Genomic DNA, 15835 nt, shown 5'->3' with positions numbered 1-15835 from the left:
GCCAAAGCTGAAAGGTGCTTTCGGATTCATTCGCGTTTGCACGGTCTTTCTCTGGGGGTGGGGGTGGGGGGTGAATTGCGAGCTGTTGTTTCCAAACAGCTGACGGCAACGGCAAATCAGGTGCAGGCAGCACAGGACTGCTTTTTCTTTAAGGGCATTTACTTCCCAAGTCGGACGCAAGACGGTTGGATTTGCGTGTTCGTTGTTAGAATGAAGCCCAGCAGACTGCTGGAAGCCTGCAAGCACCATTGTGTGATTCAGGATGCCCACACCTCACTTGCAATGCCGTCACCCACCTTTATAGTTGGGAAACCAACCTGTCCTGTGATGGGACCATAGCTATCTGTATTTGTAAGCCTGTCGAAATAGCTAGCAAGATCCCTCCCCGTGAGAAAAGAAAGCCAGTTTCTTTTCCTATCACATAATATCAGTCTGGACAGGTTGAACTGAGTCGACATATACGATAAATTTGATGCTATTAAAGGAAGCAGCTATAAGGAAAAACAAGGAAATGTTGTATTCCATGGAAATAAAATTGGGAGCAGTGCGTAATTATAATGCATGAAACTTTAATGTATTCATTCTGGGAAGTGATTCACAATTCCCTTTTTTTCACAGATAAATGAGCCTGTAGAGGTACATATTACACACTGCTCCAGAAGAGATTCTCACTTATCCAAATGGTTTTTTTTTCCACTGGAAAGATATACTGAACCTTTTGGCAAACTGGTTCTTTTTTACTTCTCATTCTGCACTCAGTGGCTGTGCATCCCTTTTCCTAGTTCCAGCACAGCTACAGTCCTTCTAGAGCAAAAAGCCACAGGAAAATAAATAAATAAGTAAAAATCAGCTCCAATAATTTCCTAAGTGACAACTCCCTCAGGAGAGTACTTATATCACTGTGTGCATTGAGCCTTCTCTTTGTGATGGTCGAAAATTCATTAAGTATTAATGCTGCCTGGTGTGAGAAACATACAAATCATCAGAGCGTCAAATAGCAATCAGGCATCCAAATAACAGCAGGGAGCTGATAAAAATACTCTACAAATGCAAAAGGTTTGCATCGGTCAAATGAAGACAAGAAGGGACAGCAAGTGAGCTTCACACTCTACTCCTGCCGTCCCTCATTCAGTTTGCAAGTGCATGTAATCATACCTAAGGCAGGGCAGTTGTGCAGCAATACACAGGGATTTGCTGCAGCATCCCCAACACACTGACTGGCCCCAAACTTACCTCTGCAACTGCATCTGCATGGTGAAAATACTTGGAGTGCTCCATGGCTTGAGCTCGCTGGATCTGTGCTGTTTGCTGCAGCGTTGGGGTGAGGAGTTTGCCCTGTCCTTCATGGTTAGATGCACCTGCTGATGGCACAGCATGCTTCCTCATCCACAGGCTATCAGGTGCTGGGCAGAGTAGCTTGCTGAGGGCTCAGCTCCCCACCTACCTCTCATCATGGAACAGGGGAAGTGCTCATGGTTGGGAGCAGTTCCGGTGCTTCCTGGCATCGGTGGTGGTGACACACTGTGGGGAATCACTCTCTAATTTTAATCTCTCACAAAGTGAAATCCAGCACAGGAGGGAACCGTGCCATCCCAATCCTCCTACCTACAGTTTCACACATTCAGTGCTACAGTATGAGTTTTGGCTCAGCTTTTTACATTTCCCTTAACCTTTCTCCAAAGTCTGTCACATCAGTGGCCTGTGTTTTTTCTTGTAGTAATGTCACATTAAGCAGCTCCAGCGTTTTGGGTATTATTTCTTCTTGCATCCATGTTTGAAAGGGTGTTTACTTTTCCAAGAAACGTTCAAACTTTCAGTAACTCAGCAAAGCCAGAGGATCACACTGAAAGTCGTGTCCTGCTGTTGGACACACACAGAGGCTTCTGTTATAACTGCTGGCATATAACAAAATCACATGTCGTCAAAATTCTTACCTCCTTTGTATAAGCATCACACAGTATCACTTTGTGTTGAAGGGATACGTTCATTAGTTTTGTTTATTGGTCAGCCTGGCTTCATTGATGGAGTGCTAGCTGTTCACAAGTACCTAGTTTTACGTCATTTGGCTCCTTCTCCAGTTCTGCTTTCCCAGTGGTCAGCCATAAATTGTTAACAGTGTCAGCCATGAGCTGGTGACAATAAACGTTCTACTTAGCACTCACCTAACATGAAAAACAAAGCTTTACTGTTTGTTAAAAATAACAGTAGTAAAGAAGATGACAGTGATCGCATTCACATCTTTCTTCACCATCATCTGTTTTACTGGCACATCAAAATAGCAAGAACACACAGTATTTATGAGAACTGAAGGGACGCACTGAATCATTAGAATTCATGAGTATTTTCTTTTGTTAAGAAAATTCGCTGTCTTAAATCTTGGGCATAGGGTCCCTTCCCATGCAAGAAAGTATGCTGTTGGCATGCTACATAGGAAAGTGTGAATGTTAGCAACAGGAATGGCCCTGTTCTTATTGTTTTGATGTTGCTGTGCGTTATGTAAATGCACTTTCTTTGTATTTATGAGACTTCTTAAAATAAAGAGGGAAACACCTCTCAGGAAAGCAGTGTACTGATGTCTACACTGAATGACTGTGCATTTGCAAGGCAATTAAAATGCAGTGAAAGTGGTTTGTACATCATATTGAACTTACCCATTCTTGTTGTGGTGTTCATTTTGCCAACGGTAAGAATTCTTGACCCAGTAAGTTACATCATCAGAAAGAAGGGCACGTGCATTTGCTGTACATGGAGCTGTGGAAATGATAAGCTTCAATTCTGACAGTTCTTGCTAAGAGACCTGTAATTTGGGGAAGTATTTTATTATCGTGGTGCATCAAAACACAGCCACTGGGAAGCTTGGTAACTCACTGAATCACAATGCTGTTGTCTCCACCGCAGCCTTTCAAATGCTTAAGCACATTCTTCTGAATAACTCAGTCATTTCTGTGCTTAATCATGATTAAAGTTAATAGTATCTACCGGTGTGAACAAACAGTATTTCACGCATAACCGCTTCTCCTCCATGAGATAATGGCAATAAGCCTTGAGGTTGGCCTGAGTTTCTCAGAGGTGTTCTTGACAAAGTCCCCCTACAACGAAGTAATCAGAAAACCAATGAGGGCTGGAGGCCTTAAAACTGTAACGAGGTTAAAAAATGACATATAGTCCAAGTCCTTAAATAAAAGGAAAGTATCTAAAAGTTACAGTGAGACTTACTTGAATAAATGTTTATAAATTTCATCAAACAACTCATCATTTTGACAGTTTTCCATAAACCCCTGCAACATGCAAAGTATTTAATTTATTTGTGGCTAGATAAAGATAATGAGTAACATTTTAAAAGCTTGTTAACGTAAAATGTCTTGGCATGGTCAAACTTGCATACTTCTGCTGTTTAAATTATGTTTTCTAAGAACTCAAAAAGCCATACCAGAAAGAGTTTCTAACTGCAAAAGTCTTCAAAATCATTCTTGTAATTTGCTTTTGTACAAATGGTAGCCAAATGTACAGAATGTAATCTGAACTGGATGTAAATGGCACCAAATCTCCAAACTAAAACAATAACAACAACAATAATAATGAATATGGCTGCAGCATGGAGAAGAAAATATCACTCCAACATAGAGAAAATGAACTGCTAAAGCCTTATATCAAGGAAGCTAAAAAAGACAAAAAATGATAACAGAAATGCATGCAATCCTAACTATGGAAGTCCCAGCAGAAGCCATAGGCTATAGGCTAAACAAACACAATTTATTGGCACGTGCCTTTTTGTTACTCAGCTGCTGTAAATACAGTTTGTCTTCCATAGGTAATAAAAAATATTTTGTGAGCTATGTGTTTTCATGTTAAGTTTACCTTGAACACCTGCTGTGCCTGAGAAATGATAAGAGCTAATTAAGTCACATAAAGAGCAACACGCACGAAATAGTCCTTTGTTTTGCCCAGGGACTCTCCTAGCTGATGTCTGCAACAAATAAGGAGCATTCAAGAAACACCATGTACCATGGCAGTCTGTTGCCTGCAGGTGAGGATGGTCTCTGTACACTACAACAGCCTCACTATGTGCTCTAAAGTTCTTGGTTCCACACCACACACACCTAAAGAAACACTTGCTTATTCTGATATGATTTTCCCTTCCAGCCAGGATCCAGTTCTAAAGCATCTGCCTCTAGCACGCACAGGATGGCAAAATGTTTGCTAAAAGCCAAGTGTCCAACTGCGCATATCCAATAAGATCACCTTGTCTCTCACTGAAACCCTTCCATGTGAGTTTTCATGTTGCTGTCCTCTTACTGCTGTTGTTCCTGTTTTCTTGCAGAATTTCTCCTTGGGCTTGCCTGAATGCCAGCTAAAGGCTTAAGAACTTAAGAGGTGATGTCTGAAGAAGAACTATAAGTTGCCAAGCTGGAACTTCCTCTAGTTCATGTGACCCTCAGTTACACCCAGTGAGCGAGAGGAGACCAAGGGCCATTAGTTTTAAGACGTCTATAATAGAAAAAGTTATCACTTGTCGGCAGTGTCAGGGAAAAAAGAGAAAAGGTGCTGTGTGGTGCGATTGCTGGCAGATGGCACTGTTGGGAGCCCAGATCTTCACAGCGTGCGGCAGCATGGCAGGGAGGGGATAGAGCTGCTTCCACAATTAACCTGAACCGCAGATCTGTTTACTGCAATCTAATCCATATGTGCTAATATCTTGCTGCTACACGAGTGAAACTCTCTCTTGGATTGTTCTCAGAATGTACTTTTTGCACATCTGGCTTCATATGCACAGGGCATTTGCTTTTACTGTTCCTGCAAGGAATACGGCATACCTTATTCCATCTGGAATCAAAACAAGACAGTTTTACAGTGAAATCCTCATTATTGTTATTTACAGACACAAAGCTCAAGTAATTTAAGAATTACTTCCTTTCCTTTCCTTTCCTTTCCTTTCCTTTCCTTTCCTTTCCTTTCCTTTCCTTTCCTTTCCTTTCCTTTCCTTTCCTTTCCTTTCCTTTCCTTTCCTTTCCTTTCCTTTCCTTTCCTTTCCTTTCCTTCCCTTCCCTTCCCTTCCCTTCCCTTCCCTTCCCTTCCCTTCCCTTCCCTTCCCTTCCCTTCCCTTCCCTTCCCTTCCCTTCCCTTCCCTTCCCTTCCCTTCCCTTCCCTTCCCTTCCCTTCCCTTCCCTTCCCTTCCCTTCCCTTCCCTTCCCTTCCCTTCCCTTCCCTTCCCTTCCCTTCCCTTCCCTTCCCTTCCCTTCCCTTCCCTTCCCTTCCCTTCCCTTCCCTTCCCTTCCCTTCCCTTCCCTTCCTTCTCCTCTCCTCTCCTCTCCTCTCCTCTCCTCTCCTCTCCTCTCCTCTCCTCTCCTCTCCTCTCCTCTCCTCTCCTCTCCTCTCCTCTCCTCTCCTCTCCTCTCCTCTCCTCTCCTCTCCTCTCCTCTCCTCTCCTCTCCTCTCCTCTCCTCTCCTCTCCTCTCCTCTCCTCTCCTCTCCTCTCCTCTCCTCTCCTCTCCTCTCCTCTCCTCTCCTCTCCTCTCCTCTCCTCTCCTCTCCTCTCCTCTCCTCTCCTCTCCTCTCCTCTCCTCCCCTCTCCTCCCCTCTCCTCTCCTCTCCTCTCCTCTCCTCTCCTCCCCTCTCCTCCCCTCTCCTCTCCTCTTCCCTTTCCCTTTCCCTTTCCCTTTTTTTTTTTTTTTTTTTTTTTTTTTTTAAATAAAATTCTCTGCACCACTTCTTGGCTTCTGATTTACATGGGAGTTCAACCATCTAATGCAGTATCCGATCTATCCAGCTGACAGTGTCACACATGTAGGGCAATGAAATTACAATCATAATTAACTTTTTTCCATCAGCATACATGAACAAATCAGGGTAATCCTGCACTGGTCTGTTGTAATTTCTGAGACTTACTGACTTCCATAATGAGTAATATAGCCAATATTAAAGAAGCGATGTTGCAAGGTAACGCACTAAACTGCTCACCAATCTGGTTGAATAATTAAACCCCAGGTATTCTGCATGTACTTAAGCCCAAAAATAGACTTGTCTACTATCAAAGAGTATTTAAAGAAAAGGAAGAAATGTACCTTCACAAATACAGAGTTGAAGACTGTAAAAAACCATCTCATTTTGCTACTGATTCATGTGAGTCAGATTAGTCGTAGACCATCCCGAAAAGGAATGCCCACAGCCATTTGAGCAGGAGAAATAGGTACTTGCACAAGGCAGTGTCATTCATCTGTCTGCCTCTCAGCTATCTGTGGCTCTGTCAGAGGGAGAGAGAGGACCACTAAACGTGCCTGAGGTGGACATCGAGTGTTATTATGCAGATCTGCAGGGGCTTTCAGCCACAGCCCCAACTTCCCTGTCAGTAGCTTATCTCTAAATATATTGCTGAGAAGCACAAGGTGAACAGGGACAGGGAGAAGTATTCTGGTAAAGCATCAGACATGTCTTGTATATATTAGCAGATTAAACCCAAGAGAGTCAGTGGAATTACCCATGACCAAAGAAAACAACCAACAGTTTCAAGGCTTCATAGAATTTTAAATATGTGTTTACATGGTATACATCATTTTAGATACCTTTAAATGTAAACTGGAGTGTCAAGGGAATGGCTGGCCGGTATCCTGACACAGAATGATTTCTGTTCAGATGTTGGTGGTGGAGAACTATTTTCATCATCACATTTGCGGCCTTGGAGGTTTGCTTTCCTTTTAGTTCTAACCAAGCTAATTTGAACAACACAGAACTAACTGTTTACCAAGTTACTTAAAATTCTACCTGGCTTTCATATTATTGTATTTTGATTAACTTGAAGTCAGTCCGTAAGGCTGTAATCTAGTCTGTGTCAGTATGAGAGTTAGGTAATGAATAGGAGAGCTATTTTTAACAGAATGGATGTCACTGTGCTGAAAGCATTTTGGAAATTTCTTGTTGTGCCAGTTTAGATCCTTCCCTGGGAAATGTTCACACATCAGAGTACCCAAATGAGATAAATAAGAATCATCACATCATTGTCAGAAAGGTTCTGCCTCCTGCAGGGCCTTGTTGAACCAGGGCTCTAAAGCAAACCAGGACAGTATGAACTGAGATGAGATAAATTTAAGTGCAGAGTGGCTGTGGCATCAGAGTAGCTGTGTGTTTGGCCTCGCTATGTGCTGGGACACCCAAGGAATAGGATCTTCTCCCAAAGGATGAATCTGTAGGACCTAATGGCAGCCTTCAGGCCCCTACCCCTCCAAGCACCATGCACACAGAGCTCTGAACCTCCAGGCCTAGGAGAAGCAGTCATGGTCCCAGAACAAGCCAAGGCCAGCCCACCCAGTCATCTGCTCAGCCCTCACATTCAAGTTGGCAGGCCTAAATCAATCCACAAACTGGGTTAGGTGGCTGCAAGCATCCAGGATTTCATAGGCATTGCTTAGGAGGCAGTGGGCTGATAGAACCGCAGAAATAAACCTAAATGTCAAACTGGAATCCTTCAGAGAAAAGGAGAGGGGCTGACTCAGTACTTTCAGGCTACACCAAGCCAACTGTCCCAGTCATGAGACCCAGCTGTGTGCCTTCACTGTGCACTGGTGTGTCTTAGATGGGGGACATGCATAGCCTGCAGCACCTGCAGGACGGAGAACCAAGCCTTCACCCACCAGATCTTCCAGCATAGTATTTCTTAGCTTTCACAATTACTTTCTTAGATAGACTTGTTTTGAAGCACATGTTTGTCTTCATAAACTTTCATATTCCAAAAGAAAAACATTAGATAATAAATCACAGAACAGGAGGCCTCATGGTGGATCTGCTTTCAGTTCTTTTGTGCCAGAAGTAATGGAAGTAATTGGACTTCTTAAAGACTGTTCCTGTGCATCTCTATTAAAAAAAAAAAAAAAAAAAAAAAGGAATCATCCCCACACTCCAAATGATGATTAACTGACTTATGAGCCATCCACAAAATGACAATACAAGCCATCTATTATAGAAAGTAACACTCAGTGACAAGTTAGTGCTAGCAACAGTTCCATGCTTTGCTTTTGGATCCATTCCAGTTGGACGAATAGACAGAGTAATTCCCAAAATGCAGAAATGTTGCTGCTATGAAACATTCGCAGGACAACAATCAGCCCTCAGCTTTGTAATGATAGGATTTTAAAAAATGGCCATTTGTTTTAAAATAGCCTCCGTGGTTTGTCAAGCTGTTTCTACAGAATACACAGAGAATAAGATGCGCATATTTTTTGCAGGCTTTCAGCTGCTGGCCCAAGTGCAGAAAAGAATTAGGAAAAGACAGATTGAATTTGCATGATGTAAACTAGGAGAGCAAGAAAAGATGGCTCTTAAAAATACTCTTTATGTTCTTGTAGAAGAGGTGCAGGGCAGAGTATTTTTTCGCAGCTAGTAGAATCCAGTCTGACTGCAAAGGTATGAGCAGGGGAGCAGCTTAACAATAGCTCTATTCACCCGCAACCAAATTCTCAAAATCTGGAGTCTCACTTTTTGAATTCCCAGACTGAGCCTCAGGCCTCGAGCTTAATTGGGGTAACTAGAAAAACGAGGGCAATCAAAATTATCACTTGGCTTTGATAATGCAGGCCTTTGCAAGGGAAGGACAGGGACTGAGCCAAACCCAACAGAGACGACGTGCAGCACATCAACACAAAGACACCCCTGTGGGCACATGGCAAAGATGAAGAGAGACATAGGAGCCTGCAGGGAGCAGTGATCTTCTGTGACTGAAAACTGTTATACTGGTTTATGAATATCTTCAAAGCACTGCCTAATGCTACAGTGTACAAAGGTTGGAAAATTATATAAAGAAGGGCCCAGTGATACCTCTGACATGAGCCAGGTGGAGGCACAGAGCTGGGAGAAGAGTCTTAAGAGATTCTGGCACATCCTGACTGCAAGATGCGACTGCTGCTGAAGACCTATGCTGCACCACAGTTACCCTTTGGAGGTAAAGTGAAGCATATGATTCTATGATTCTCTGCTTCTGCTGTCCCTGATCCCATGAGCTTTTTGCCACAGCAGCTCCATGACTAACATCTAGCTCCAGGTAACTATAAAGTAGCTATAAGAGATGAAGATTAAGGGTGCTACTTTTACTTACACCCTCTGGCTTTGTTTTTCATAACAAAAATGTCCTCTGGCCACTCTGGTGAGCAAGTTTACCATTTTGGAAACTGGTCTGCCACACCCACTGTATACTGAATCAGCAGAGGTTATACAACTTCACTATTTATAGGTAGTTTGGTCTGTTTACCACTGCTGGGCCACTTGTTTCAGCTGTGGTAGCACACAGCTGGCTCTGAAGGAGATGTAGCTACTGACAGGATAAATATTATACCGTGAAGGAATAGTTGGTCTTTAAATTCCCTGACGGTGGAAGTACCTAAAAGTATTCAACAGTGAAGACAATGGCCAGAAAGAAATAGAAGAAAGAGTTTCAAGCAATATGAAAGTGATTTGGTAACAACTTTCTATATAAAAAGTTGCACTGCATGCAGTTTTTCAGAAATGTCCTCAGCTGTGCTATAGCAACCTAAATATACAGAGAGGCAAATGCCAGAATCCACTTCCTGGCTTAGCCACAGAGGGATGGACATAACCAGTGGTTTGAGACCTAAGGAAGTTCAACTCAACTAAACACGTAGGGTCCAGATTTATACTCTGGATATCTACAATGGCAGAAAGATGGAAAAGCGTTTTTAGAAGTTGTTTTTCTAGCCAGAATCAGAATTCTGAGTAAGGAGGACCACACAGTACTTTCTGCCTACTTGTTTCTGTGTGATCAGGAGGCAAAACTGTCAAGAACTCACCAGGCTTAGCAATCAGGTCCCCTTTCAACATGTACTAAAACTGGAAGCCAGAAATCGGTGCCGAGGTTTGAAAAAGTTCATCTTAGTGAGAAGCAAGAAAGGTTAAAATGTGCTAATGCTGTTACTCATTGGGATTTATTCGCTCAGTTCTAATTTTAACTTTGGTTAGCCCAATAAAAGGTATCACATCACCGTCTGGGTAGCTGTCTTACAAAAAAACAATGCAGCTACCAATTTTCCTCCATTGGATGACATACTTTTTCCTCCATTGGATGACATACTTGGGCAGTAGCCCTTTAAAAAAAAGCTTCATCTTCTCTAGAGCACATTTGGTTTTCCATTCATTATTTTCCTGATGCTGAAAGCAATGTTATTCATCCTAGAGAAGAATAGCTACATTGTATTTTGAAGGTTTAACCAAAACACTCTTGACTGCAAGTTGCCTTTTTTCCTTCCAGGGTTTGAGAACATACCTATAAAGTGGCTTCTGGGAGAAATCATCAATTTATGATCAATGGGATCTGGTAAAAAATTAATTAATTAGTTTAAAAAAGAAAAGAAGCAATACGGGAAAGAAATGAATTACACAACTGCAAAAGTGACTGCTATCTACAAAAATGTGGATGACGAGAACTCCTCTCCCCATGAGATGAGCTAATGAATGCTGAATGTAAAATGACTGTTAAAAAAGAAAGAAAAAAGACAAAACTAGAAAAATAAAATCAGTTATTATTACACTGTATACTATCTACAATCTTCAATAATCCATAAAGATACAACTTCCTTCACTCTTGTTTTTTGCTGACTTCACCTGTAGTAATTACCTAAAAGTCAGCCTTTGCCTTCTCTAGTCCTGCTTGCCTGAAGTAAGGAAGCAGAGTCCACCCCTGCTTGGACTTGTTTTTCTATGACCATCTCTTGATTCACACCCGTGTAGGACTATTTAGCTATTCTGAAATGTCAGCTCTTTGTGTCCGTATCCTCCTTTGGTTGTATGGCCACGCAAACACCTTTGTGTTCTGTCTTCTCTTACTGATGTCAAGCTGGTTGATGTCACTGCTGCTTGACCACCAAATGCCCAAATGCAGTAATCCTGGGGGGATGTTCTTAGCCCCATGAGCCAAGATTCATCTTCATCTAGGAAAGATACATTTGTCTGTGTCAGCTGTAATGGGACTTACAATGAGACTTACTTACCCTGATGGGTATCAAGGACCCAAGTGCACCCTGAAGCTTCTTGGTTCTTTTCCCCTCCTCCTTTACTTTCCCTTCATCCCATAAGGGCCAAATCCTCACAACTGAAATGCAGTTGCCCAAAGCAATAGGCAAGACAACCACAATACAAGTCATGGACCACAGGTAACTCCCTACCTGCAGCTGAATTTGGGATTTGCACTCTGATGTACACTAAGCAACTGTCCAGTTTCATGATAAAAGATATGTGTTGTGCCACTAGGAAATACTTACCAGATGCTGTAAGCTGCCAAGACAAACTCTTTTTGTTTCTACTGGATCAGAAGCAAATGCACCTTGTTAACCAAGCTGTATTACCACCAGTTCCTAACTATAATCATCGCTTGTGCAGAAGGAAGACACTGCCTTCAAACAGCTGGAAAAGGCACTTCCTAGTTTCTGTAAAACATACATATATTACAACTTGACTGTTCTCCAATATTTATGGATCTCAACTGCCTCCAATTCATTATACCACCAGAGAAGAAAAAAGTACAATAATCCCCTTTATGTCTCCTGTAATTGAATCCAACCATGATTATAATATATTGTGGGCACTTGAAGTACCTATTAATTATTGAATGCTTGCTTCATAATGAACTGGAAAATCCTCTCTGATACACTAACTTCTTCATATATTCTTTTAACAATTCCAAGAACCTGCAGAACTGGTCCATCCTTTCAAATGAATAATAAAATCAATATAATAAGTAATTTTAGTTATCTCCCCAAAACACTGTAGGCTTCGGGATGCTGTCTCATGAGATCTGGCAAAACTGGTCCAAGCTGTCCTTGGATCAAACAACTTGGTGCTCTTTCCTGAAGTTTTTAAGAATGGCACCTATGTTACATTCATCAACAATGATAAAATGTCTCAGCATAATGAGAGGAGAATGGAGGTGCCAAACTTTAGCAGTACATTAGATTGAGGAAATGGTAAGACTAACATCAGTTTAGAAAAACTGCGGCAACTTTTTAACAGATAGAGGGCCAAGTTTTGTGTTGATAGGATGCCAACTCAAGAGCATTCTTCCCAACAGAACATGTCCTGCTGTATCCCTCCCATGCTCTCTTGATTGGAAAGCAGGAGAGCATGCTGCTCATTGCTTGGTTTCCTAAACTAATAGCACTGCTTTGTGCTGTTGAAAGCTGTTATACATCATCCTGAGAGTGACTTCATCTCAGAAGTGGCTGGAGTAACCTGTATAAAGTACTTTGAGAATTTATTTATATTGAAAGGGCCTATTTAACACATAGCATCATTCTCTACAGAAAAGCAACCACCACTTCTGGGGTGGAATGTAGTAGCTGTTTAATTAATACTGACTAGCTGACTCTCACAGATACAGATTCGGGGAATAATACCTTTTGGAGCAACCCACACAATGTATCACATAATCTAGCTAGGAGTAAATGGTGCTTATATGTCATCTTATTATGGCATTTGGCCTCCAGTAGAGGAGTATGGATGTTCTCCTATCACAGTCTGTGGCAAAACACTCAGTTAAATTCAATTAAGGTAGATTTGGGCACCTAATCGAGTTACAATAATGACTCATGATGACTGAACTCCAAGATTACTGATCAGGCAACAGCTCACATAATCAGAGCAGAGCTGTTATCTTGTTTCTGCAGCTGAATGTGCTGTCAGTCTGCACCCAGATGGAGCTGCAGTGGAGGGTGGGCTGTAAGCTGCAATGATTGTTCCTACTTAGGAAGCACTCCAAGTTTCTATTCTGCTCACAAAGATGAATCAAAATATCTTATCAAACACTGTTATCATTTTCCTCAGGAGTCTTAATTGTTTTTGCCAAAAATAATTTCCAAAAGGAATATTTATTTTATGATGAAACTACTGAAGTGGTATTAAAGTAGCAAACAAGTGAATAATACAATATGCTTATGCTAGGTCAGGTGGAAAATACTCCCACTAAAGCTAACATCAATTTACATCCTGTAGCCTGAGGGTGTGGATCTATTCCAGGGCTCCTGGTTACGTCTGTGATTTCTTTCCGCTACTAAAAACACAATTTTGCTCAACCCTTTCATTTTAAGAATGAGGCTGAATATTGAAATATTCAGTGCAGCACGTTCTTTTGCAAGCATGCACGCCTCATGAACACACAGTAAATCTAAGCACATGATGGTACTTAAGAAAATATAATGGAATTTTACTCTTTCCTGCTTTTGACAATATGAAACTCTTGAAAAATACCAAAGTGTTTTAAAATAACAAATATATTTGTTTAAATGTGCTCGGGTGTTGCATTTTCTTTGTACTCTTTGCTACAACAGATGTAAAATTATGGCAAACAGGACACGTTGTCAGATAATACCAGGTCAATACAACTAACTAGGTTAGGCCTCCATCCTACAATTAATTAAATCATTTGCCATACATTCAGTGCTAATAAACCTGCTAGGTGTCTCTGCTGTGATCAGCTGGTCTCTTGTACAGAGCACATTGCCCCCAAACTAGAACCTTTTATACAGAAAACTGTTAGTCATACAAAGGAGGAGGAAGACAGAATACTTAATACCACTGACCATTGTAAGAATTTACAATACAGGAGATGAGTGAGTAGAGAGGAGCTTCGGACTCTAAATATAAAGCAGTGTTTTCTAGTCTTTATATGACTATCATTCTTGTGTTGAGTTTGGTCTACTGGAGTACTAGAATAAATTCCCATAGAAGCAATGCATTCAATAACTCTTCTAATTGGGGTCACTTTTGCTAATTTGCAGAACGCTACATGGCTTGGCCTCCCACTTGCTTCATCATGACCTAAGGGCATTCATTCACCTCTAGAGGATCATGGCCCATACACAAACAAGAAACTATGCAAACTTAAACATACATTGAGTTACAGAGGAAGAGCTAGGTCAGCTGCAAACAGCATATGAAGATATCACATAAATATGAGAGGAATCCTGTGCTATGAGGCAGTGAATGAACAAAAGCATCATGATAGCAAAGGCTGACTACAAAGCCATGGAAAACTCTAGCTTAATTTAAAAACAAATAAGCAAGAAACAAGTTTGTTTTCAGGAGTATGCCATATATTTTGCAGTATCTTTGCAACAATTTTTTTGAAGTATTTATTAACAAGATCCAGTGATAAGAAGGAAAGATACTTGTTAAGTATGGGGCATAACCTGTATTTTTTATGCTGAAAGAATTTGACGTACAAACATAATCTCTGCTCAGCAAACTTCTTTTATGGTAGTAAACTATCCTTTATAAACAATACAACAACATTGAAACCTCTCACTTAACACTCTCTGCACAGTAAACACCAAAGAAAAGACAAGATACCATGAAAACAAAATCCAACCTCTTGCAAGTTAAGGAATAATGTTTTTCTGTGCCATAGTTTAATAATAGTTGGACAGATGAATCAATCTGGGACTGGAAAACACAGTCCTGGACTGAACTCAGCATTGTGTTCAAAGCCCAAAAAAACCCTCAGAGCCCAAACCTCCAGATTTTGGTCATCAGAGCAGTAATTGTTTTAATCTGCTTTTCTAAAGTTCAACACCATGAAAAAAAAAAAAAAAAAAAAATGAAAGAAAATTCTCTTATACAATAACATTCAGAAAATAACAACCATAAAATATTTACCTGTTTAACAAAAATAAAATGCATATATTGTAGGTTAGGACTTACTTTAGAAAATACATTTCAAAGTATTATAGCACAAATATAATAAAAAAAGTTGCCATGACCCTCTGATTGGTTTTCAAAGTATTACAAAATTCACTTTAGATATAAGTATCCAAAATTGATATTAATAAATTGGTCAGTTAATATTATTTTTTACCTTTGAGCCAACTAAAAATATAGATTTTATTTAAGATGAGAAAGTAACATTTCTTATATGAGTAACCTTTTTGCAGACTAAAACTCTAGGTTTCTAGATATGACATTTATATTACAGTCTCCGCATTACCTGAAACCATTGTAATATTATAATTAACCAAACAGTTGATTAGGCACTACCCTAAAATCCCATTCAGAATTATTTGGTTGGTCAGCAATATATTTTTTTGGCCTCAGAAACACTGTCAATGCAAACCAAACATTTGGACCCCCTAATCTTTCAATGTTTCCTTACATTTTTTGGTTGGCCAGCTCTCTAAATCCAAAAAAGTAAGCATTGGGGGAAACAAAGTGATTTTTACACAGAACAACTGTATTTCGCTCTTAAATCTTGACGATACTATCACAATCCACAGTTTAGCACAGTATACAAAGAAGAGGTCATACATTGTGACTGTATTCAGTTCTATCTTTTGTTTTTTCTTTATTACCAGCATGTTTTCCCCTTTCTGTAATGGTGTTCTCGTGAGACCTCATTTTACAAAGCATCTGGCAGGAAAGACAAATAAGAGTGCTTCTGAGTCTTACATGCTAAAATGATAGAAAACAAAAGTGTATGAAATAATTGACCTGAGTGCCCATTTGTTTACCCTAAATTCCCAATGAATCGAGGCAGCTCTGAGCACTGGGATCAAATTCAACAATTACAATTATGACAAAGTAATATATTTCTCACGGTAGTGTATTTTCCAGCTAATGTCATACACATACAGCTCAGCATTCTTTGGTCCAGTATTCCACAGCATAATGGCACTTACATGGCATGGGTAAAATATAGTAGACTGTAGAGGATTTTTCTAGATTACCTAGCAGCCACTCACAAAAGAAGATTTGAGATCTATGGTTAAAGTTTAAGCCTGATAGCTAGAGTAATTGATTAGTTCTCCATGGATTTTCTTTGGTCATTGAGGTGTGTACAGAAACTACAGGA

General features: G+C 40.5%; 1 protein-coding gene across 1 annotated transcript in view; it reads right to left on the bottom strand.

The window, feature by feature from the left end:
- Positions 1-2979: 2979 nt before the first annotated feature.
- Positions 2980-15835, bottom strand: part of BBS9 (Bardet-Biedl syndrome 9) — a 280198-nt gene continuing 267342 nt past the window's right edge. Inside the window, exon 22 of the mRNA XM_072327289.1 lies at positions 2980-3089. Coding sequence (XP_072183390.1) covers positions 3064-3089 — 26 coding nt within the window. The 3' untranslated portion in view covers positions 2980-3063. The remainder of the gene's footprint in view (positions 3090-15835) is intronic.

This window comes from Excalfactoria chinensis, chromosome 2, assembly GCF_039878825.1.
Source record: "Excalfactoria chinensis isolate bCotChi1 chromosome 2, bCotChi1.hap2, whole genome shotgun sequence".
NCBI classification, from domain to species: domain Eukaryota; kingdom Metazoa; phylum Chordata; class Aves; order Galliformes; family Phasianidae; genus Excalfactoria; species Excalfactoria chinensis.
This window is presented reverse-complemented; position numbering and strand designations above follow the sequence as displayed.